Raw genomic sequence first — 26,808 nt, 5'->3', positions numbered from 1 at the left:
ACAAGCTTTGCATGCTCCAACAGTGTCAGACGCCTTAACCAAATCCAAGAATACACCAGCTACCCTAAGTCTCTTATCAAGCACTTCATTAATTACCGAAGTAATAAACGAAATCGCCATTTTTGTTGTTCTACCTTTCCTGAAACCGAATTGATTTGGATGTAAAAGTTTATGTCGTTCCAGATGCTCATATATTCTACAATTAAGACATTTTTCTAGAACACGGGAAATAACAGGAAATAACGAAATTGGTCGATAATTCCCCAGATCATTCTTATTACCACCTTTAAAAATAGGGGTTATTCTTGCAATTTAAGACAATTAGGAAACTTACCCTGTTTCAGGCAAGCATTAATAAGGAAAGTAAATATTTTTGAAATTATTGGAAACACTGTTTTTAAAACAAGAAGATTAATGTAATCACTCCCAGCCAAAGTAATTTTCATCTCGAAGATTATCTTACGAATTTCATCTTGTGTAACAGGTCTTAGATACATTGATACATCTACAGGAGTCCCCATAAAAGTCTCAAGGGGAACATCAACATCAGAAGCTGCTGTAATGCAAGAAAGTCAAGCCCCAACAGTTGAAAAATGCTCCAACATGACTTTACAGACATCTTCTGGCTCACTCAAAGCTGACCCATCGAGAGTAATAACCTGATTGGACAAAACAGAATCTTATGAAGATTTAACATTTTTAATAATTTTCGGTGATTTAGCTGGGTTACCGCAAGCTTCTTTAAACTTACTTTCAGAATATTTTTTCTCAGCACATCTCAGGAGTTTGTTAACAGCATTTCTGTATTTTTTTTTTAAGTTCGTGTGCAAACTGGATCATTTTCATGTCTTACTGAATTTATATATAATTTATCTTTTGTATTGATACACCAGGGGAAACTAGGTGACAACCACGGCTTTTTGTGTACCTTTTTTCTTGACCATGTCCAATCCTCAATACAAGTTTTACTCAAAACCGAAATCAGTGAGTCATTGAAAACTAATATCATCTATATTATCAACAAGATTATTCCAATCAATATCTGAAATGCTTGAAAAGCTTTTCGAGATTATTCTGGCCAAGCACAGGGAATGCACTCATTTTAAATCTGGAAATATGAAGGTATATTAAATATGAAGGCTTTCTCGGTATACGAAGTTTAAAATACCCCAAGCTTTTACAGTGATATTACAGATACAGCATTTTGGTGACCTGGCAACAGGTTTACTTTGCTGCTCAACTATGGATAGATTATAAAGTCCCACAGGAGCTTATAGTGCAAACATCTTTCGATGGATCAGAGACGAAAATTGTTTAGCTCCTTCCCGGAATTTGAAGTCCCTTGGGTTTCGAATTGTATTTCACAATATTACTTGCTGTTACAGGATTGTTGTCAGACCTTACAGATGGATAAAAGGAATTTGAATATGATTTAAATTACAGAGATGACAATTGGATCTGAGGTAAAAGACGGCAGGATACTAAGAGGCTTAGGGATTTAAACCTGTGATTGAAAGGTGACATCTTACACATTAAGAATATCCCCTTCCATTAACCAAGTCAAATAAACAAGACAAAATAATGTCATTGTAAAAAAATGTTACATTAATTCTTGGGCAGTTTTGACCCTTTCTCACAAAAGCTGAAAGAATAGGAATCAAAAGCTGAAAGAAATGATCATAAATGTCCATAACTAAAATTGAGTTCTGCACCAAGCTAAACTTAGAAAATGTATTGTCAATTGCTGATGCTGTAGCAGTAGTTACTTGGTTAATGATGGATGCAGTTGGTAGAGTTCCTGCAGCATGAAAGAAAATCCTGTAGGTTGAAAGAAAATCGACTAATCTGAAGACTTTGAGTCCATCAAATTTATGTTAAAACCCCCCTGTATTGTTATCGGACTCATATATTCAAGTATTATATAAAACATTTCATCAAAAATTTGAATAAATAACTAGACTGAGCCACTAGGATAATGATGAATTTTATCTGTAATTTAATTAATATCATGAGGTTTAATCATAGGCAGCATAATAGCGCTCCTCCCTCCCTGATATCTTCTTTTCCCAAAAATGCATTCATTTAAAATTTTGGGATCACCATTTTGTTAGCAATAGTCCAAAAATCAAATCAAACAACAATGTCTTTAGGGGTGGGGCATATAAGGCTTTTATGGAACGGGTGGTCATATAAACTTTGGACTTGGTTGAGCTGATTTGATTGGAAGTTGGAAGTTTTATTGCCCTTTTTAAGAGTCAAAAGTGAATGGAGGGCAATCAGCCCCTTGCCAACAAGTATCATTCCCCAAAACACATCCGATAGAAATTTTAAGAGAGTTATTTTGTTGAGCCTTGTTGAAAGGTCCAGTAATGATGTCTTTGGGGATGTCAGGTGATGTGGGGCAATTTGTCCATTGTTTACATGTAGTATATGTTATTGAGAATGGTATTCATGTTTGAACTTTATTTTCCAGGAAGACAAAAAGCATTCAGGTCAGCCTTTCAAAGAATGTTGAGGGGAGTGTTAAACTAAATCAAAACACGTTATGTGTATATGAATTGTCAAAAGGGTGTAACAGGAATAACTGAATATATTTATTTGGAAAATTCAAGAAATGATAAGAGAGATGATCAAAAGGGCGATATTTGCATGCTACCAGTATTACGACTACTAACACACTATTCTATTTATAGTATTGAGGGGAAATTTGGGCTAAATCAAAAAATACAATGTGCATACCCATTGTCAAAATAGTATATCTCAAAAATTATTTGGGTATTAAGTTGGAACTTTCAGATAATGCTTAAAGGGAAAGATCTTCTCACAAAAAGACATTATGTGCACACTACTGCTAATACTACTGTTACTGCTACATTTACTACTACTACTACTGCTACTTCTATTGTAACTACTTATAAGGCTAAGAGCATACAGATGGAAATTTCAAAAAGTATATGAAATACAAGTTATCAAAAGGACATACCAGCAATGGCTAATTGTATAAAGTTGAAACTTCCAGGACTTGATGAGAGGGATGTTCTACTGACCAAAAAGCAATATGTTAATACTACTGTTGCTAATAGTACTACCGCTATTCAATACTATTACTAGTATGTTTTAAATGTTTTTACCTTTTTTTTACTTTCATAAATAAAAAATGATCAAAAATTTAAGAATAAATATCAATAAATGTCAATTAAACTGACAATCTATGGTATTTTTTTTCAGGAGAGTGCAGATTATGTTCTGGTGAGAAGATATGGGGGGTATCAGCCCTACTCATATAAATTTTTGCTCGTTTTGAGTTTGACTCAGCTATTTATTGTAATTTCTGTTGGTTTTGAGTTTTACTTATTTGTTGATAGTGATTTGTGCTAGTTTTACGCTTGGAATATTATTTAACATTATTTCTGGACATTTTTGGCTTAATGGAGCTCATTACCTTTTTTTTTGAAAAACTTGTTTTGTGGAAAAAGTTTTTTAGATTAATTTCAATAAACACTGACTCAAAGACACCTTCGTAATTTCTTAAAAAATAATCCCAATGCTGTGAAATGCAAGATATGTTTACAGTAACACAGCCTTTAGCTATCTTCTATTGTTTATTCGCTCCATCTTTTAACCCTGAATATTCAATAGCATTTCATTGGCAGAAGCCAAAAACATGTCACGCAACCCAATATTGTCGTTTTATCCACTAGAAATAGTCTGTCTTAAATGATCTATTGATGAGGAGAGACCCCGAATGGTAAGTTTAACTAGTGTAAGATTCATTTGGTGACCTCCTCACCCCTCAAGTTTGACACATATTTACTATTTACTAAGGATGTTTAGGTTAAGCGGATTTTTATGAGTGTGACCCACAGAAGTATTTACAGTGCTTACAGCATCGAAAGGATTATTTTCAAACACGCAAATGACATCTCCAGAATAAAATTTCATTAGAGATCATCAAGGTTACTAGAGAAACATTCACATTCTTACTTAAAACTATATATAATTAAAATTATGATTTCCGAATTAAATGCTGAACATCAAAATTTCCCGTAGTTAAGTGGTAATTCTGTGAGCAAAGACAAAGGAACACACTTGAACTTACTTGTGGTGGCAACATAAGAACGTTTTCGAAGAAGCTCTGAATTAATAATAGAAATAGGAAATCTCAGAATTACACTTGAATCTCATCAATGAGGAAAAAACAGGTCAAAATAAATGTTAAAAATAATTGAATTCCCCCTTCCCCCCTCAGAAAAAAGAATAGTAACAATGAAAATAGTGTGGAAAAGGTAATAAAAAAGCACGAATGATAAACTATACTAGTAAAAATTTAATTCAAAATGGAAACATTTTAACAAATGAACTGTGCGATTATTGGATGACTGTCACCTCGCTCACGCTTCTAAACGTGTCTGTCATCAGTCTAAATGTTCTTTATGCTATATATCTCTCATACCCTTAAGGATAGTTTATTTTTTCTCGTTTGATGGTATGGATACCCCTAGTTTCTTTTGATGTATCTTTGCGCCTTCCTCCAAGTTAGAATTTGAGGTCCACTTTACATGAGGTTCAAGGCCAAATATGGCCCCCCGCTTCCATTCGAATTCTCTGGCTCATTCTTCGGTTCGAATCAAAAGTAAGGACTATTAACCTACTCCTGAAAAGATTGCAGCCTTGAATATATGCATGTGAAAATTAAGATTCTAGCTATTGACGTGACTTACTTGACTCATAGCTCTTTCTCGGTAGTGTTGCCAGTGTAGAGGGAACCAGAAATCAGTACCGTTAGTCGGCTCCAGAGTGGTCTATTCTGGATGAGGGTTGGAGCTTCGTCGGAGACCGTTTTTCCAAAAAACAATGCAAAATGCTGTAAAAATACAACTTGAGTTTAGCTGATATATAGGTTGGCTGATGCTAATTTCTGTTGTATTTTTTTCTAATGCCAAAAGATTTTCAATGGTTGATAAAACTGGTATTTTCAAGAAATATTTTTTGTCGTCATATTTAATCAGCATCAGAAAAGACAAATTCAAGCTCTTCATTTTATTTCCCACTGTCAGCATTAACTTATGGTACAGGTCTTGTTTAGTGAATGAATCTTGTAATCTGTTTTAGTAATAGTTTTGATTGAATTTTCTCAAGACGTCATATCTTACTTTGTTGGGCGCTTTAAGTGCTTTAGAAGTAGAATTTTTGATGAAGTTCATCTCTTAGGAAATCAAATTTTTCTGAAAATTAAGTGAAAAAGTTTTAATTGCTGTTTTTGGTTTCAGATTTGTGATGGCGCCCCAATTAAAGAATGAAGAATGCACTATCAGGCACACTGGATGGACAGGTTGATTATATTTTCTTCACTTTGATTTATATCCCTTTTCCTTTTAATAATCTGCATTTGAATACATTTACCTTTTGTCTTTTATTCATGTATGGTTCGGGCATAATTTTATGTCCAGGTTTGCCTGCTGTTCTAATGTGGGTAGAGAGATGTTGAGCCGAATAAAGCTAAACTAATATTGCATAGAAGCTAAAATTCATCTACTAGTTAAGTTAAAGAGTGTCTAATATGTTGTATTACTGAGTTTGGATTACTTCGACCAGTTTTCATAAGTTTAATCAAGCATTATTTAAGTTTAAGTTTGTTTTAAGTTTAATACCGCTTTATTTTAATTTGAAATGGAATTTTTCATAGAATTTGTGGTTGTTTTTGTGATTCCCACAAGAGGAAAAGAAAATTTCATTATCAGACAGGCCATTGATATATCTTTGGATTTTGCCAGATTCCTCCAATTTACCCCAATTTTCCGTAACTTTCATTCGTTTTCTTAGGGTTTTGACTAACTTACCTCTCCTCAAAATACATTGGTGTACATATACTTGGTGCTATGTACATATTTAATACAAAATGAACTTCACTTTCTATTTTTAAAGAATTAAGGAAACAAGGTTTAAGCAGATATAGCTAAGTATTCTTCTACTTTTGTTATTAGTTCAGAGATTGAACTTTCCAGACCATGCAATAAATGTTACCTTAGAAAAAAAATATAACTTACAGGTTCAACTAATAAATCGTGCGCAAATCCTAACGGAAATGATCTATTTGGCGCTAAAGATTTTGAATGATCAATTTGGCACTAATTCTTTTGGACTAAAGACCACAAATGCATAAAATTATAATAAATTAGTCTCGGTTTATCTCCTTCATAATGAAGAAGCAAGGATGAGGTTATGCTTGCATAATAAATGGAAACCTAAGATATAATTTTCGTTTATTACAGAAATTAAACTTGATAGAATCATTTTCATAATTGTGAAATTCTGATTCCTACTCCAGTTAACGAATTTACGCAGTTTTTTTTTTATTCCATTTGAAATTACTTGTCTCATTCAGTCTCGTCAATTCACATTTTTTTGGGGGAGGGGGAGGGGGCAAATTAATTCTTTTCTAAATCTAGGGGGGTTGTAAATTTGTCTTTTTTCAATTTTTCCTATTAAAAAAACCGAATGAAAGGCAATTTCTATAAAAATGTCCTCAAGAAAGGCATTTTCCAAAATCTGAGGGGTGGCGATAAATCCAGAGGTGCAATAACACCTGCTTTCTCTTCCAATTGACGCTGCCACTGGTCCCATTAATTCTGTATATTGACCAAAGTAGTTAGTGACGACATTTAATTAAAATGAGCAGATATTATTCGTTTTAAATCTTTGTTTTATGTTTAGGATATAATAAATATTGAAATAATGAAGTCTTTGATCAGGTAAAGCCAAGATAATTTGAAACTAATTGGCTACATCTACCTATATTTGGGGAAATTTTAGTTCAGATTATGTTTTCTTTAAAGGTAAAGCCAAGAACTTGGAGAATGCACTATCTGAGCGGATTCTTGTGATTGACGGTGCCATGGGCACAATGATTCAGCAATATAGATTGGAAGAGTCTGATTACAGAGGTGAAGAATTTAAGGACCATGATAAAAACCTACAAGGCAATAATGACCTTCTATCCATTACTCAACCGAAAATAATTGCAGAAATTCACCAAGTAAGTTCTTTTTCATTCATTACATCATAAAACAACAACTATTTATCTATTCTTTTTTTATATGAATGAAATGAAATGAGTAATATTAAAATTGGGTAGTAATTTTTGCTGTTTTGAGTATCTTCATTTCGTTTTAACTATAGATTAGAGGGGAATGGAGTCTAAGAAGCTATGGACTTTTTTTCTGGGTTTGTAGTTATCCAGGACCTATTGGAAGATGCTTGTAGACTTCTTTGTGTACTTCATGAAGCTTGAAGACATTCTAAAATTGTACTTGCCATTTTCCATCCAATATGGCCTGCAGAATTTATACCGAAAGTTCCAGAACTCGGGCCATGAAAATGGAGCTCTATGTTTACATGGTGTGAATCATCTTAAATAGTTATGGTAGGATGCCAAAACTTTCCACGATTCTGATTCCAACCTGATTGTGTTAAGATACCCAATTGTCTTGTCTTGCCAATTGTGTGATCTCGGAATGTATTTAAGATATCCAATTCAGAGTCAGCCCTGATTGGTTATGCTACATGATCAATTTATTCTGTATATTATCATTTGGAGACCGAGGTGTGATAGCCCCCCACCTCTTAAAATTTGATTCTTGGTTGTTTTAAATGTAGTCAATATTTAATTATATTTAATAATTGGTTATTTAGTCTATTTAATTTATGTTTATTTTTATGGTTTCTGAATAAAAATTTCATTTAAAAAATGTATACCCCAATTTCGTGTTTAACCCTCATATTTAGTATCAGTTTGAATTTTCGTTCTGTTTTTAACCGTTTTTAATCCTTAACTGCTTGATAGCGTTTAAGAACATTACCAGTTTTATTTTGTAGGAATTGAAGACAAAAGTAAAGCAAGGGAGGAAAAAGGGGGGGGGGAAGGAGGGGATACAGGTACGAAGAAAAATATTCAGGAGCAAGAGGAACAGAGTAGGAGCTGGAGGAGCAGGAAAAAGTGAAAACTATCTGATTAATACTTATGGGGATAACATTTCGTGTAAATGAAATATTATTGTGATAATTCAGTCAGGATTGACAGCCTATTTATAAAGGCACTATTAACATTGTATGAACATTTTATTAAAATTAGCGTATCAAACAGTTCGTGGTAACGAACTGTAGTAAGGAGCGACCCGGCTCAATAGTAACCAAAACTCTAAAAAATGGAATTTTGATACCAATAATTACATCAAAACAATTGCATTTTAATGCTGATTTTAAATATATAAGTTTCATCAAGATCAGTTATACCTATCAAAAGTTACGAGCCTGAGAAAATATGCCTCATTTTGAAAATAGGGGGAAACACCCCCTAAAAGTCATACAATTTTAATGAAAATCACACCATCAGATTCAGCGTATCAGAGAACCTTATTGTAGAAGATAGGAGTCAAGCTCCTATCTACAAAAATTGGAATTTCGCATTTTTTGCCAGAAGACATGTCACGAATGTGTGTTTATTTGTTTTTTGTTGTTTTTTTTCCCTGGGGTGATCCTATCGACAGAGTGGCCCTAGAATGTCGCGAAAGGGCTCATTCCAACGGAAACGAAAAGTTCTAGTGCCCTTTTTAAGTGGCCAAAAAATTGGAGGGCACCTAGGCCCCCTCCCACGCTCATTTTTTTCCAAAAGTCACCGGATCAAGATTCTGAGATTGCCATTTTATTCACCATAGTCGAAAAACCTAATAACTATGTCTTTAGGGACGACTTACTCCCCTGCAGTCCCCGTGGGAGGGGCTGCAAGTTACAAACTATGATCTGTGTTTACATATAGTAATGATTACTGGGAAGTGTACAGACGTTTTCATGGGGATTTTTTGATTTGGGGGGGGGGGTACGTGGGAGGATATTTCCATGGAGACACTTCTCATGGGGGAAGAGAATTTCAATGAAGGGGGCGCAGGATTTTCTAGCATTATTTGAAAAAAACAAGGGGAAAAAATATGAAAAGTTTTTTTCTACTGAAAGTAAGGAGCAGCATTAAAACTTAAAACGAACAAAAATTATTACGCATATGAGGGGTTTACCTCCTCGTTATACCTGATTCTTTACGCTAAAGTATTTTTAGTAATTTCAACTATTTATTATACGGCCTTTGTGATTCAGAGGTCATTCTTAAGGAATTTGGACAAAATTTCAGCTTTAATGTAAAGAGCGAGGTATTGACGACGGTTGAACCCCGTCATAAACGTAATAAAAACATACGAATATAGAAGTTCGTTACGCAAGTTATTTCGTAAGTTACGTATATTTTTTTACCAATGAAAACGTTTGTAAAAAATTAAAAGTTTCAGTTGCTTTTTTAAGTAATCCAAAAATTGGAGGGCAACTAGGCCTCCTCCCTCGCTCCTTTTTCTCAAAATCTTCCGATTAATTGCAATTAATTAATTTGCAAATTTTGTTTTAATTATTTATGTGCGGAGAGCCAAGATCAAAACATGCATTAATTCAAAAACATCCAGAAATTAAATAAAAAAAACAAGTTTTTTAAAATGAAAGTAAGGAGCAACATTAAAACTTAAATGAACAGAAATTACTCCGTATATGAAAGGGGCTTTTCCTCCTCAACGCCCCGCTTTTTACGCTAAAGTTTCTTACTGTTTTAAAAATAGAGTTAAGAGAAAGAGTCAAACTTTAACGTAAAGAGCGAGGGGTTGAGGAGGAAAAGCCCCTTTCATATACGGAGTAATTTCTGTTCGTTTTAAATTTTAATGTTGCTCCTTACTTTCATTTAAAAAAACTTGTTTTTTTTTTAATTTTCAATAAGACCTACACCCAAAGTGCAAGTAACGAGTTTATTCCTATCATGCATACAAATAGAAGGTATAATTTTATTTCAGTAGAGTAAAAAATTGTTCATGGTGGAATTATTTTAAGAATCGAGAATTTCTATCGATTCCTTCGCCAATTATTTGAGAATCATGACTTCCCATTCCGATTAATTGTCTCATCACTAGTTTCAAGTTCAAGGGGCAGGATAAGAGAACAAACCTTCTAGGCTATGTCTAGTGTCTCGTACAGTTGAATCTTTCTTGGTTTCAGACTGTTTGCTGAAACATATCTCGTTTAAGACCTCTTTACTTTTGTTGCTTAATCCAGGTTGTAGGATTCCTGATGACACATTTAAAAAATACTGCTAAATGTTATGCGACCTTTTTTTATTTTTCGTTTTGTTTTGTTTTTGAATATTCATGCTAGAAAGTTTTAGTCCTCTGTCATTTATTCTCTGTTTATTTTTATGCTAAGGATAATACAATAAGAATTATTTAGTTCTCCAATTTTATAGTATGATTATTTTTTCATCTGCAAGTATTATTGATATTGCAAATACTCCCTTGACAAAAGTAGGATTAGCATAATGCAAACAGGCAAGGCCGTGTCAAGGATTTTTGTTTGGGGGAAGGGGGGCACAGAAAAGGTTTAAGAGCACATAAAATTTGATCATGTGCATGTATTTATGTTAGGTTTTATACGAGTTGGACAAAATCTTGGGAGGAGAGGGGGGTCAAACACTAATACCCCCTTCTCCTGGATATGGCCTTGCAAACAGGGGGTGTCATTTTCATAAAATCCTGGGTAATTCGAACTTAAACATTGTGGTTACTTTGAAGCACAAAGGCCAAAATTACTTGCTGAGTTGGGTCCACAAATTTAAGAAAAATTTTATTCCACCATGTTGAAATAATTTTTCTTTCTCCATTATTTGTAAAAGCGAATGAATTCCTGACATTATGGTATAAATAAGTCAGTAGCAAGAAAGATGACCTGCGATTTGCTTGTATATTTACAATAACAGCGAGGGAAGCGTAGTAAGGTTGAAGGCATATAAGTCAAATTATACACAGATGAACGCTCTGGAATGTTGGGCTTAACTCATTCTGTCAACTGAGATAACCAGCTTAAATTCATTCTAGATAATTACTCTAATAGAAATAGAGAATGTACAGAGTTTAGTGAATGTACCAGATTTACGAGTTGTTTTTTCTTTTTTTTTTTTTAATGTACTGCGTTTAGAACAGCCAAAATAAGCCTTATCTGTGTACTCGCAAAAGTTCTGGCAACACTGAGGGAAGCTATTCTGATCTTCGTCCTACCATATATATTCTGAAAAACCCTTGAATATTTTTTTGTATTACTGCTTTAAGAGTCGCTGTAAGCACAATTTTGTCTCTAACACATTAATATTTTCAAATTCAATTAACTAAAAAATTGCAGTTTGAAAGATTTTTATCAAATATTTTTCGTTGTATTGGCAAGTCCTCTAATAATGGTAAATGTATTTAAAAACAACCTGTCTGTTTTGACCGTTAAATATTTTATTTAAACCTTCAGAATGAAATCATTCGTTATTAGTTTGAAATTACCAAGTATTCTTAACATGATTCGCTTACACAAACCAAGCTCTGGACTTAAAAGTCCCAAGCTCTAACGTTGAAGATGGCTGGAATTACAAGTCTTCTAAGCAAGTTGGTGCTTGTGAGGATTGAGTGAGCCCTTTACAGGGTTTAAAACCCCAGAGTGGGGTTTTAAAGCTAGTTTTACATTTATTTACATTCATAATTCATATTATTATCTAAATTAAATATATACATTTTTCTTTTATAGAAATACTTTGAGAGTGGTGCAGATATTATTGAAACAAATACATTTTCAGCTACTTGGGTAGCTCAATCTGACTATGGCTTAGAAAGCCTCGCCTACCGCTTGAATTATGATTCTGCGAAAATAGCTAAGAAAGTTGCTGAGGATTTTGAGAAACGGACTGGGAAGACAAAGTGGGTAGCAGGAGCCCTAGGGCCAACCAATAGAACTCTCTCAATCTCGCCTTCTGTGGAGCGCCCGGATTTTAGGAATATAAGTAGGTATTTTTTAATCTGAAAAACTGAACCTAATCTCTTAAGTACTAGGAATCTCTGACACTTATGCCTACACATATGGGGATGGTTATTGCCCGCAAGGATGACCTTGCCTTTTGAAGAATCTTCTGATCCACCCCTCTTACGGCTGAGACCTGTGCATATCTACGTTTGACAGTTGACACTATCAAAGTCCTATTCATTGTGTCAATCATTGAATCCTGACAAAAATTATGTTCAGGGTTAATCTGGTGTAATTGACAATAGATTATTTCAACTCTCACTATAAGCATATATGTGCTATATATTTTCGACTTCCAATTACTTGGCCAGTGCTTATTTCAAACACTTCGTGGTAACGAACGGTAAGTAAGGAGCGACCCGGCTCCATAGTAACCAAAACTCTAAAAAACGATATCTTGATACCAATAGGTATATAAAAATATTTTGTTTTTTATGCTGATTGCAAATATATAAATTTTCATCAAGTTTAGTCTTACCTATCAAAAGTTACAAGCCTGAGAAAATGTGTGAAAATGAATGTGTCTTATTTTCGAAAAAAGATGGAAAAATCCCCTAAAAGTCACATAATCCTAATAAAAATCATACTGTCAGATTCAGCGTATCAGAGAACCCTATTGTAGAGGTTTCAAGCTCCTATCTGCAAAATGTGGAATTTTGTATTTTTTGCCAGAAGAAAGATCACGGATGCGTGTTTATTTTATTTTATTTATTTATTTTTTTGTTTGTTTTTTGTTTTCCCTCGGAGTAATCGTGTCGACCCAGTAGTCCTAGAATTTAGGACTCATTCGATTAGAAATTAGAAGCTCTAGTGCCCTTTTTAAGTGACCAAAAAATTGGAGGGCAACTAGCCCCCCTCCCCCGCTCATTTTTCCCCAAAAGTTACCTGTTCAAAATTTTGAGCTAGCCATTTTGTTCAGCTTAGTGAAAAATCTAATAACTATGCCTTTGAGGATGACTTAATCCCCCACAGTCCCCGAGGGAAGGGCTAAAAGTTGTGAACATTGCCAATTGTTTGCATATAGTATTGGTAATTGCGAAGCATTCCACGTTTTCAGGTTTTTTTTCTGGTGGAGGGGGGTCTTGGGTGTGGGTACATTCGAGCCTCTTTCAAGTTTTTTCAACTGAAAGTAAAGAGCAACATTAAAACTAAAAACGTCAGTACTTCGCTCTTTATGATAAAGTTTTTTTTAGTACTTTCAAAAGAGTTATCTATTCTAATTAAACGGGTTTTGTGATTCAGAGGTCATTCTTAAAGAATTGGAACAAAGTCGGACTAGAGCACAGAGCGAGGTATTAACGAAGGGGTGAACCCCCTCATATACGTAATATTTTCTTTTCTTTAAGTTTTAACGTTGCTCCTTAATTTCAGTTGCTCTTTAATTTAAAAAAAAACTTGTTTTTTTTTATTGAGATCTTACATTTATTATTTATTTTTTTTATTTGAGTCACGTTAGTACATGCTAAGCACTGTTCACTAAATCTAGAATCATGCTTATTGGAACATTTAGCAGCCGTAAAAATCTCGTTGCTAAATGTTATGTTCATATGCTGCGCGACTTAAAAAGTTATTGGAGTTTTTGTTTATAAGCTGATGTGACTAATTTTTGTTATATATTTCTGCCCAGCTCTTTGCAAGCTATACCATTTTATCAAAACTATGTTGTAGAAAAATGGAAGCTATCATGCCTTGGAAAAATCTCCTTCTAGAAATCTTCTTTAGCCTACCATTATTTATTCAGGTGTCTATGCAGCCAACATGTGGGGAGGGGGTGTCCGGAAATTATTTTTGGGGAGGGGTTGTGAAAATCGCGATTTTAGGCCACAGCTTTTCCAGAGGAAGATCGATCTTTTTACCAATCTCAGGAAAAGGGAAAATCAAAGCCCATGCCTGGGCTCCATTGTTTTCAAGATGCTGCTGCCATTGCTTGAAAATCAGGAAAGGACCATAGTCTCTTACACTTTTTTCAAATGACGCCTCTGCTTCTTTTGACAAATGAAATGTAATGTTACTACTAACTAGAGTGTCGTGGACCCTGAATGCTCTACACGTGTATTAGTGAGTATGTCTTGTGCTGGCTACAAAAAATGGTCATTGGAAAGAAGTATAGGAATTTGATGTTCCTATTTTTTTCAGTAGTTTGACTTTAGTAATCAATTTCTCTGGGCACAGTAATACATAGAGTCCAGTAGAGTTGCAGATTATTCAATTTGGTGATTGTCATTTTTTGCTCAAGTGCAGGCGTTTCTAAGGATCTAGGGTATGTTTAAATTTCCGGTCTCTTTATTGATTGTCTCGGGCTTTATCTGTTTTTGTCCTGGATTTTTCCTACCTGTTTTTTGCTTATTATGGATTTTTAGAAAAAAGCTTATAATTTAAGATTATTGCTAATATTTCTACCAGTTCGAACGTCCGAAAATTTAATTTTTTTTTTGGGGGGGGGGATAATTTTCAGAATTAAAAAATAATGACTCCCAATTTTCTTTAATCATCGTTAAAAGTTTTGAGCTAGTGTCAGATTTGTTCGAACGAGTTTCAGGTCAAGATTTACTAACTCCAGAATTTTGGGGCGTCTTTATTTACATATGATTTTGAGAAATTAACATCTAAGATCGTGTTGTAACCTTTTTTTGTATGACTACACAATCTGGGGATTCCGTGTCTTAGAAAGGGCAGTTTTAGGTCACATGTTATTTATTTCTTTTTTTTTTATGGACTGGGGCTCTTGTTAGGAGTACCTCCCTTTCAGTGGTGTCAATTCACGAAAAATATTTGGAGGGGGGGCAAAAACTATAGGATGGTACCTCCCCCTTTATATTATTGTTCTTACCATGAACATTAATATGGGTCTGTTACAATTTGTTCTTTTTTTCCAGCATTTGATGAGCTGGTATCTGCCTACAGAGAACAAACGAAAGGGCTTTTAGATGGAGGAGTTGATCTGTTATTGGTAGAGACCATTTTTGATACCGCCAATGCTAAAGCTGCTCTATTTGCCATACAAAGTCTTTTTGAAGGAGAGTATCAACCAGTCCCTTTATTTGTAAGTTTTTCTATCTGTTTGAGCGTCTACATCACAGACACAATGTATGCAATACAGATGTCCAACAGAAATAATTTTTTGATACCAATCAGTTTAGTGCTTGCGCTTGTTTATCATTAGTATCTCAGACTCCTAGCACGCAGTAACGCCATCCTATATAGCCAAAAGGCATCCGGATACCCGATCCTTTTTTAACATTGAGAGATAGGGATCTGTATGATAAACTTACGTATCTGTATCATACACTTCTTGTCTGTGGTTTCAAAATGCCGTTCCACCCATGGTTTCAAAATAGGTGGCATAAAGTCAATATTGCTTAGTCTAGGCTAATAGTTATTCTATACTTTGATGTAAGGAATATTTTAGTATTTTCTTCAAATGATATAGAAACCTATTTATCTTTCACTCAAATAAAGTATTAAATCAAAAAGTAAAATATATTGTAAAAGAAAAATAAATTGCAAAGGGATCCAAAGTGCTGTAAGGCTTTTCTTCTCCTTATTACTTCTGTCTTATTATTATTATTGTTTTTGTCTTCCAAAGTGCTGTAAGGCTTTTCTTCTCCTTACTACTTTTGTTTTGTTATTACTATTGTGTTGCGAGAGCAACACTTCGGTTTTGTCGTGTTTTTTTCCCCTAGCACTCCGATTTTAGCTTATTCTTAGAAAGTGGTAAGGGTCTAACCTCTGCGGTTTTTGTGGAAAGTGTGGACCTTAGGCTGTATTGATGAATATGACTTTGCATTTTGGAAAGCTTCGTAGAATTCATGCCAGGGGCCAAAAATCTGTTGTTTCTACCCGTTTCTTTTCGTGATTTCAGATGAGTTTATCATTTCGGTTCTTCATATTTGGGATTGCGGTAGAGAAATGGTATCAGATGTGCCTCTTAAACTTTAAAAGTTCTCCCATTGCTAGAGAAATCAGAGTTTATCCTTTGCTCCTTTCTAAGTGATGACGTTAGCAACTTGGCCTGCAGCAAAAAAGTCAACAGTTGAACTAAGACAGATAGATTTTTTTTTCGACAACAGTCGATAGCTCTTGATGAGCTTATCAAAGCATATATCATCCATTTTTTTTTCTTAGCAAAATTCCTTCATGAGATATATCAGTTTGAAAGCTTAAAGGGGTGGACAACTTTAGTAGTGAGGTACACACTGAAACCAAAAATAGGCCGATACCAAAATGGTATCAGATGTGCCTATTAAACTTTAAAAGTTCTTTCATTGCTAAACAAATTATAGTTTATCCTTTGCTCCTTTCTGAGTCATGACGTTAGAAACTTGGCCTACGGTAAAAAAGTCAACTGTTGAACTAAGACAGATAGATTTTTTTTTTTCAACAGTGATGAGCTGATCAAAGTACATGTCATCCATTTTTTGATAGAAAAATTCCTTCATGAAATATACCAGTTTGAAAGTTTAAAGGGTTTGACAATTTCAGTAGTAAGGTATACACTGGAACCAAAAATAGGTTTATACCAATTGTGAGACATTTAGGGGATTTTTAAGCAATAGTCGGCTGTTAGCTCATAATTATCTTCGGCAATGATGGGTTGGCAATTTTCGCTAGTTGTTGTACCTTTTATTTATTTCCGGTGTATTTGAGGGTAAGACCAATTTGGTTCCAGTGGTAAGACATGTAGGGGACTTGTAAATAATAACCGGCTGTTAGGCTACAATCATCTTTAGCGATGAGGGGTTTGCAACTTTTGCTAGTTGGTGTACCTAGTATTTATTTTGAGATCCTTATAGATTAATAACTTCAGCGTTTAATCGAAGCGAGAAAACAAAACCAAAGTGTTGTTCTCGCGACATTTTACTTGGCGAATCCGAACAAAGGTTATCACAACACCTCACGTTGCCCATGCAACGTAGATCTAGTTATTACTGTTTTTTTGTTTTTGTCTTCAAAAGTGCTGTAAGGCAATGGGAAAACATGGAATCAAATGGGGAAATAAAACTTCTCTAGACTTCGAATATCCTGACGATTTAAGCATCTTGGTTAAAAATATCAGCAAAATGAATGAACTTTGGAAGATTTTCGAGTTCAAGGTGCAATAGTAGGTTTGAAAATTAATGTCAAGAATACTAAGTTGCTAAGTTGAAGGTGAAGAGGTGATGTTGGTTATTGAGAAGATTAGTCAAATGGACAGCTTCACTTACATCGGCAGCATTATTAGTAAATGCGCTGGGTGCATTGAAGATGCTAAAGGAGAATAGCCAAGGTCCAGGGTGTTTTTTCATAGTTTAAAAGGTTTTGAAGAATAGGAGATAAGTCTGCGAACCAAAATTACAATATTGGAAGCTACAGTGATCACAATGGTCAAGTCTGGATCTGAAGCATGGACACTCCGAAAAACGGAGGAGGGTTTGCTAGGTTTTTCCATAGAAAGTGCTTACGGATAAAGAGCGGGGCGTTGATGAGGAAGCAACCCCTTTCATGTACGAAGTAATTTCTGTTCGTTTTAAGTTTTAATGTCGCTCCTTACTTTCAGTTGAAAAAACTTGTTTTTTTTTATTTAATTTCTGAACGTTTTTGAATCAATACATGTTTTGATTTTGGTTCTCCGCAGAGGAATTTGCATATTTTTTTTTTTTTTTTGGCTAAATGGCTTTCTCATAATTTTGATCGAATGATTTTGAGAAAAAAAGAGCGGGGAGGAAGCCTAGTTGCCCTCCAATTTTTTGGTTAATTAAAAAGGCAACTAGAACTTTTAATTTTTTACGAATCTTTTTATTAGTAAAAGATATACGTAACTTATAAATTAGCTTACGTAAAGAATTTTTTATTCTCATGTTTTTATTACACATATGAGAGGGTTCGCACCCTCGTCAGTACCTCTCTTTACACCAAATCTTAAATTTTGTCCCAATTCATTAAGAATGACTCCTGAATCACAAAAGCCGTAGAATAAATAGTTGACATTACTAAAAATACTTCAGCGTAGAGAGCGAGGTATTAGGAGGAAGTGAGCCCCTCATATGGGTAATAATTTCTGTTCGTTTTAAGTTTTGATGCTGCTCCTTACTTCCAGCTGAAAAACTTTTTCATATTTATTTTTTCATTGTTTTTTTTTTAAATAATGCTAGTAAATCCTGTGCTCCCTTCATGGAGATTTTCTTCCCCCATGACAAATTCCTCGAAGGAAAGTTCCCCCAGTATATCCCCCTCTTCTCAACCCCTCCCCCAACCAAATATCCTCCCGAAAACGCCTGTACACTTCCCAATAACCATTACTATATGTAAGCACTGGTCAAAGTTTGTAACTTGTAGCCCCTCCCATGGGGACTGTGGAGGAGTAAGTCGTCTCCAAAGACATAGTTATAAGGTTTTTCGACTACGCTGAATAAAATAGCTATCTCAGAATTTTGATCCGTTGACTTTGGGAAAATAATTAGCGTCGGAGGGGGCCTAGGTGCCCTCCAATTTTTTTTTAGAACTTTTCATTTCCGTTAGAATGAGCCCTCTCGCAACATTCTAGGACAACTGGGTCGATACGATCACCCCTGGGAAAAAAAAACAAACAAATAAACACGCATCCGTGATCTGCCTTCTGGCAAAAAATACAAAATTCTACATTTTTGTAGATAGGAGCTTGAAACTTCTACAGTAGGGTTTTCTGATACGCTGAATCTGATGGTGTAATTTTCGTTAAGATTCTATGACTTTTAGGGGGAGTATCGCCCTATTTTCTAAAATAACGCAAATTTTCTCAGGCTCGTAACTTTTGATGCGTAAGACTAAACTTGATGAAACTTATATATTTAAAATAAGCATTAAAATCCGATTCTTTTGATGTAGCTATTGGTATCAGAATTCCATTTTTTAGAGTTTTGGTTTCTATTGAGCCGGGTCGCTCCTTACTACAGTTCGTTACCACGAACTGTTTGAAAAGAAAATAATTCGGTATTTCGGGGGTTCTGACATTATTACTCCTTTGCGGAAGTTAGGCTCAAAATTGGAAAAGGATTATATTTTTTCTTTGGGCCCCTTCCACCTCTTAGTTCGTTTATTTTCCCGTTAGTTTTCACCTGTTTTCGCTTTATAGTTGTGTTATCTCTTAGCAGTTCTTTCGTTAGTTGAGTTATGGTTGTGGTATATATGTTTTATCGCTCGTATAGTTGTTTCATTTTCAAATTATACTCCATAATAGAGAGGCTCCGAACACCCAGCATTGTATATTAAGCTCTGAATTTGACGTTTTTTTTTTCTAACGTGACCAGATTCGTCCTGCGTCCTGCGCCCTGCGCCCTTTTCATTGAATTTTTCTTCCCCCATGACATATTTCTCCAAGGAAAGATCCTCCCACATAGCCCTCTTCCCTCAACCCTACCCCCAAAACCAAAAAAATCCCCCTGAAAACGTCTGTACACTTCCCAATAACCATTATTATATGTAAACACTGGTCGAAGTTTGTAACTTGCAGCCCTTCCTCCGGGGACTGTGGGGGATTAAGTCATCCTCAAAGACATAGTTATTATGGTTTTCGACTATGCTGAACAAAATGGCTATCTCAAAATTTTGATTCGTTGACTTTGGGAAAAAATGAGCGTGGGAGGGGGCCTAAATGCCCTCCAATTTTTTTGGTCACTTAAAAAGGGCACTAGAACTTTTCATTTCCGTTGGAATGAGCCCTCTTGCGACATTCTAGGACCACTTGGTCGATACGATGACCCCTGGGGAAAAAAAACAAACAAATAAACACGCACCCGTGATTTGTCTTCTGGCGAAAAATACAAAATTCCACATTTTTGTAGATAGGAGCTGGAAACTTCTACAGTAGGGTTCTCTGATACGCTGAATCTGATAGTGTCATTTTCGTTAAGATCCTACGACTTTTAGGGGGTGTTTCCCCCTATTTTCCTAAATAAGGAAAATTTTCTCAGGCTCGTAACTTTTGATGGGTAAGACTAAACTTGATGAAACTTATATATTTAAAATCAGCATTAAAATGCGATTCTTTTGATGTAGCTATTGATATCAAAATTAAATTTTTTAGAGTTTTGGTTACTATTGAGCCGGGTCGCTCCTTACTACAGTTCGTTACCACGAACTCCTCGGTAATATGAGAAAGGATGAAAAGCCTTGGACACGTTCTGTGGAGGAAAGATGACAGATTGCCAACGATTATCCTTGTTGGCCAGTTGTCTTGGGCAAAACGAAAAGCAGGTCGTCCCCCAATGGAGTCGAAGGATTTTGTAAGAAAAGATCTAAGGAAAATGGGAACTTTTTGGGAGGATGTAAAGAGGGAGGGTTTGAATTAAGGAGGAGCGTTTGTTGCTGTGTTGGCCTCAGACAGCTTGGTGCTGCAGCGAGCTCGTAGTTGTAGTAGTAGTAGTTTTAGAACTAGTGAATATCCGTTTCTCCTGTAAGCTCGATTCAAATCTCGATCTGCTGTAAATACGATAATTTTTGTTTGTCACAGGAAAACTAATATGTATAAAAAAAAGTATGTGCCATAGTTTCGTCCCGATTTTCCTTACACGATTAAATTTTATTCAATAAGTCATTTATACGTTTTTACTGGCGCGTCTGCATTTTGATGTAAGTACGTATCTAATATGCTTCGTGTTTCTGCTGTATATTGGTGGTTAAAGTACAAATAATTTCTGCAATAATTGAAGCCCCCACTTTTTAATCGTTAAATCAGTTCTAGAATGAGTGAGTATCCGTTTCTGTGTTTCTGCTCAATCCAACTCTCAAACCGTTGTTAATGCAGTTATCTTTTTTCCCTAGAAACTCGGCGTTTCTTTATTAACCCATATATCTTAATAGGCTAATTTAAAAAAAAAAAAATTATCGAAATCTTTTGCGAGATTTTTATGTAATTTTTTACGAGATCAGAACTAGAATATTAATAGAATATCTTCCCATTTTAGCAAAATTCTTAATTATTGCTTGTTCTTAGACGCTTGTAATTGTCAGGGCTATTAATGTTAGGAAATTAAGCACATGTACAATTATGGGCTGTATTTTGAAAAAGAAAACATGACTATATCGAAATATCCACAGCAAAAACTAATGAAAGAAAACACTATCAGCGTGACTTAATTTTCGTGGTAGGAAACGTCGATTGCTTTCTACTTGGACGTTTCCTAATAAAAAAATTGCTAGTTGATTGTCTTATGTTTGGAATAAAACACAAAATCAACATCTTTAAAATCCATCGTAAATTCAGTTGATTGTCATCCCCTTCATGTCTGTATTAATATCTGAATCAAAAGACATGTTTTTTTTTGTTCTAAAACTGATATTTTTTTTATAAGGGACTGAAGATTGAAGGTAAATATGGTCCAAAGTAGCTGTAAACTTCTTTTTTTTTCTTTTTTTTTACTGGTTTATTTTATATTATTCTGAACCGTCAACTGTTGAAGGGCTTCAATTTCAACTAATGTGAAACTGTAATTAAAAGTTCTTTGCCTTTGTTATAAGTGTCTTCTTTTTCAAAATCCCTCAAATTTATCTAAACGTAATAGGGAATGCAATTTAGCAACCTCCTCGGATAAAGAAACTGTTCTGAGGTGGTTTTATTGTGGCTTTCCTAGTTTAAAAAACTCAATTTTTTTTAACTAGGAGAGCCACAATAAAACCACCTCAAAACAGTTCCTTTTGAGGAGGTTGCTAAATTGCATTTCCCAATTATGTTTTAAGATTCAAATTTGGCGCTAAAAGGGGTTGGGTTTCCACGTCTAGTGAAAGAAAGGTTGAGCAAGTTCAGTAGGGAGAGTAACTCTTCCCCCCTTGCCTTCAAAGGTCTTTTGGATAACGTAATTAATGTTGTCAAAAGCAAGGTAAATAGGTTGTTATGCCGCTGGTCATTTATTTAGACAGTTGACATTAACATCTGCAAATTTGGGTCTGATAGAGCAACGAATTTTTGTCTGAGAAGGAAATTTTCTTCTCTGTCGTATAAAATATGAATTAAAATTATCAACTCAAGCGTGAATTGCAAAAATAACTTGTCTATTAATTCTTTTACATCCACAAATGCTTACAGGCTTTGCTAATTAACAAAATTTATTACAACAGCGTGTAATAATGGCCTACCATTAACATCAGAAGATGAATTTGACTCATAGTAAAAAAAATCATCAGGAATAAACATCAGAGTAAGTAAAAAGAAATGGGTTTGAAATAGCATATAAAGAAATAAGGTAACGCATGCTCCTTTTTTCAGCAACTTTATTCGAGACTGTGATCCTTTTTTTAATTGCTTTCTAATTTTAAAACATTCAATAACTTCTATTTAAACTTAAATGTAAGTAAAAATTGCCTAAAACTAAATTATACCCATGCCCACAGTCTGGGTTAATTGCCTACAATCCCCTGTACTTTTAGCTCCTTCTCTGCACTATTCAACCTCTTTACTCAATTCTCCTGAAAGTAGACATTTTCTTACTTACGTCTTTTTGCAATACGTTGTAGAACCTTCACCACTAGCAGGAATTTAGACCTTGCGTTACTTTGTGTAATCTTACGTAACAAATTTTGCTCGTAACGTAGGCAGTGCCAAGTCGACTTGACCTATACGTAAAACGTAAAAAGTTGCATAAAAAAACAATAAAAAAGACAAACAATCAACAAAAACTCTTAAAACAACGAAACACAGCTTCAAAGTAAGAAGGTAAAATATTGCCTAATGTCATGAAGCAGTTGGCATAGTATTTTTGGAGCATTTTAAATACAGATCCTGTAGAGGTCAATGATATATTATATATTATTCTATTACATTAACATATAGTTACAGGCTATCCTAATCAAAGATTTTTATTACGATTATTTGTATTATTCTGATTTACGATTAATATTGGAAGACAAATTTGACTATAAATAAAAAAAAAGTATCATAAAGAGGACCAGAGAAAGTTATAAGAAATAGACAGGAAAGGAAAAAGAAAAGCAATAAAATAATTTGTGGTTCTTCTTCAGCAAAAGTTATTTGCAACTTTTTGTTCTAAACTGTAGCTTAAATTTCAGTTATTTATTTTTGTATTTGTTTTGACTTTATTTAGACTCAGATGCGAGTAATAGCTGTCCTTTTCAAAATTACATCCATTTGTTTGGTGCTTACCTTCAGTCCCCTGTGTTTTTCGTTCCTTCCCTGCTCTATTCGATCTTTTTATTTAATTTTCTTGAAAGTATTATCTTGCTATATTTTTTTCACGTGACCCGTGAAATCATTCGTAGTAGCATAACTTAAAACTTAACGTTAAGTCTTATTAGCCTATATTATGGGAAAAATTTATCCTTAACGTGAGCTCTACTTAGAAATTTGTGCTACGTAAGTTTATGGTACGTTTCGGGAAAGTCAACATAGTAGAAACAGAATGAGATGTCTCGACTACAAGCTAATACAGTTTCTCTAGAAAGTCTTTTGTGTAAGCTGGGAAGGGCTTGAATCTCCACGTCCGTTCCTTGTTTTTTGATGATCGTATTGATGCTTGGCGTTAAGGCCGTGATTAAGTGAACTTGAAAACATCGAACTTCAAAATTGAAGTTATGATAGCCTTCTGTCTCTCAATTCTCTAGAAACCGTTGATTGTCAAAAACCCTTCAAATAGCACCTATTCATTGGCGGAAATATCAGGTTAATTATACCGGCTTGTCAATTTGATCTCTAGGGGGATCTGAAACGATTCTTTCTGGCAAAAAACTTGTAAAAATTTCAGGTAGCTGAAAAATTCTATGGGACTGTTCAAAAACAGGAAATATATCGAAAAATGGTTGCAATCGTCTTACAGGTTATTGTCTTCAGCTCATGATAGTACTGATTTTGTTCTAATAGCAATATCCTTCATAGAGTACACTTGTGAAAAAGAGCTAGACATTTTCTAAGATTTCCAAGTAATCAGAGGAAATAGAGCAAAATCCTAGCAAACATTTTATAGCATCTTCAAGAAGCTGCGGCCTTATATTAAAAGCGATATCTTCCGCCAATGAGTACTTGGGTAATGGGATTTTCGAGTTCCATCAGTTCAATAAATCACGGCCTTAATTAGGATGGTTATGGTTTTTTTTTATGTTGGCTTGTTGTGAAAGGACTTTTTTAAGTGTAAAAGGCCCAACGTAAAGTAACTTATACACTTAGCATAGAAAATTTCGTACTTATTGTGAAATCTATTTTTTCTTTTATCTATTCTTATTTTATTTATTCTTTATTAATATGTATATATATATATATATATATATATATATATATATATATATATATATATATATATATATATATATATATATATATATATATATATATATATATATATATATATATATATATATATATATATATATATATATATATCTATTATATATATAAAAATAAGTTGTCTGTCTGTCTGTGGATGGATCAGGTGACGTCACCTGAAAAAACTGGATCAGGTGACGTCAAAACTGAAAAAACTAAAAAAAGGCAAAAACTACAAAAAAAAACTAAAAACTAATAAAAAAAATAAAAAAGCTGAAAAACTAAAAAAACTATATATATATATATATATATATCAAACAGTTCGTGGTAACGAACTTTAGTAAGGAGCGACCCGGCTCAATAGTAACCGAAACTCTAAAAATGGAATTTTGATACCAATAGTTACATCAAAAGAATTGCATTTTAATGCTGCATTCAAATATATAGGTTTCATCAAGATTAGATCGACTCATCAAAAGTTACGAGCCTGAGAAAATTTACCTCATTTTCGAAAATAGGAGGAAACGCCCCCTAAAGGTCGTAGAATCTAAACGAAAATCACACCATCAGATTTAGCATATTGGAGAAGCTTATTGTAGAAGTTTCAAGCCCCTATCTAAAAAAATGTGGAATTTAGCATTTTTTGCCAGAATACAGATCACGGATGCGTGTTTATTTGTTTGTTTTTTTGTTGTTTTTTTTCCCAGGGATGATCGTATCGACCCAGTGGTCATAGGATCTTGCGAGAAGGCTCATTCTAACGGAAATGAAAAGTTCTAGTGCCCTTTTTAAGTGACCAAAAAAATTTTTTGGTCACTTAAATTGGTCGCTCCCACGCCGATTATTTTCTCAAAGTCATCGGATCAAAATTCTGAGATAGCCATTTTGTTCACTGTAGTCGAAAAACCTTATAACTATGTCTTTGGGGGCGACGTATTCCCCCACAGTCCCCGTGGAAGGGGTTGCAAGTTACAAACTTTGACCAGTGCTTACATATAGTAATGGTTATTTGGAAGTGTACAGACGTTTTCAGGGGAATTTTAGATTGGGGGAAGGAGGGTTGAGAAGAAAGAGATATATTGGAGGAACTTTCCTTGGAGGAATTTGTCGTGGGGGAAGAAAATTTTCATGAAGGGAGCGCAGGATTTTCTAGCATTATTTAAAAAAAAAACAATGAAAAAATAAATATGAAAAAGTTTATTCAACTGAAAGTAAGGAGAAGCATTAAAACTTAAAACGAACAGAAATTATTACGCATATGATGGCCCTCATACGATATTCAAATACGCATACGCAATACGCAAATTTCGTTTTAATTATTTGTGTGCGGAGAGCCAAGATCAAAACATGCATTAATTCAAAAACATCCAGAAATTAAACAAAAAAAACTTTCTTTTTAAATGGAAGTAAGGAGCAACATTAAAACTTAAAATTAAAACTTAAAACGAACAGAAATTACTCCGTATGCGAAAGGGGCTTTTCCTCCTCAACGCCCCGCTCTTTACGCTAAAGTTTTTTACTGTTTTAAAATGCAGAGTTAAGAGAAAGATTCAAACTTTAGCGTAAAGAGCGGGGCTTTGAGGAGGAAAAGCCCCTTTCATATACGGAGTAATTTCTGTTCGTTTTAAGTTTTAATGTTGCTCCTTGCTTTCATTTAAAAACACTTTTTTTTTGTTTAATTTCTGGACGTTTTTGAATTAATGTATGCATGAAGATTGTACAGCCGAATTTACGTGCAACATTGAGGCAATCATTTCCAAAATCAATCACGCGGTACAAAGTTTGCTATTAAACAAATATGGACTAGCGACAATGTGTTAAACTTAAGCAAAATTTATTTTTGATATGTTTTTGTATTATTATGTTGTATTTTATTATATTATTATTTATTCTATTATTCTATTATTTATTTATTTTTTTAGATTTCCGGAACAATTGTTGACAGAAGTGGTAGAACCCTTTCTGGACAAACTGGTGAAGCCTTTGTCATAAGTGTTAGTCATGCAAATCCGATGTGCATTGGGCTAAATTGTGCACTCGGGGCTGTTGAAATGAGACCATTCATTGAAGCCATTGGAAAAGCAACAACTGCGAAAGTAATCTGTTATCCCAACGCTGGTAATTTATTTTCTTTCTTTTCAATTATCTTTTCTTCAAATCAAAAAGGAAGTATCTTTCTAACAAATGAGCATTAGCTTGAAAATTTGCTAATCTCGGAAATAATTTAGTTTGTGCGCGAGACGCCTATCACAGGAACTTCTTTGAGTAGCTCCTAGGCTAGATTCAATGCAGTTTCCGTTTAAAAATATAAACAAATCAAATTTCAGAATACAGTACTGTTATAGTTCTTCTACCTTGTAAATAATACGTTTTTACAATATACAGCACAAGTATGGGAAACCTATGCTGCCAAAAATATACTGCCTACCCTAGAAGGTTCTCATGGCATTACACAATCTGTAAAACTTGTATTTCAACCAAGTTGCCAGAAAAGCTCCATTTATGCATAATTTATTTTCATATTTTTTTTTTTTTACTTTGGCGATAAATAGCTTTTGTAATATCACTCTGTTTTGTTTTACGAAATTCTATGCAAATGATGAACATTTCAAGATCGTCACAGGGTTCAAATATTATATGTTTTTCAGGTTTCTATACCGGGA

The 26,808-nt window shown here is 34.3% G+C and overlaps 1 protein-coding gene across 1 annotated transcript in view; it reads left to right on the top strand.

Moving 5' to 3' along the window:
- LOC136029039 (methionine synthase-like) overlaps window positions 1-26,808 on the top strand; it is an 84,658-nt gene that overhangs the window by 4,489 nt on the left and 53,361 nt on the right. Inside the window, exons 2-6 of the mRNA XM_065707073.1 lie at window positions 5,271-5,332; window positions 6,837-7,036; window positions 11,647-11,899; window positions 14,796-14,962; window positions 26,068-26,263. Of these exons, the coding sequence (XP_065563145.1) occupies window positions 5,278-5,332; window positions 6,837-7,036; window positions 11,647-11,899; window positions 14,796-14,962; window positions 26,068-26,263 (871 nt within the window). The 5' untranslated portion in view covers window positions 5,271-5,277. The remainder of the gene's footprint in view (window positions 1-5,270; window positions 5,333-6,836; window positions 7,037-11,646; window positions 11,900-14,795; window positions 14,963-26,067; window positions 26,264-26,808) is intronic.

The sequence above is a fragment of the Artemia franciscana genome, chromosome 7 (genome assembly GCF_032884065.1).
Source record: "Artemia franciscana chromosome 7, ASM3288406v1, whole genome shotgun sequence".
Lineage (NCBI taxonomy): Eukaryota > Metazoa > Arthropoda > Branchiopoda > Anostraca > Artemiidae > Artemia > Artemia franciscana.
Note: the sequence above shows the minus strand (reverse complement) of the source record. Positions and strands in the feature narration are given on the sequence as shown.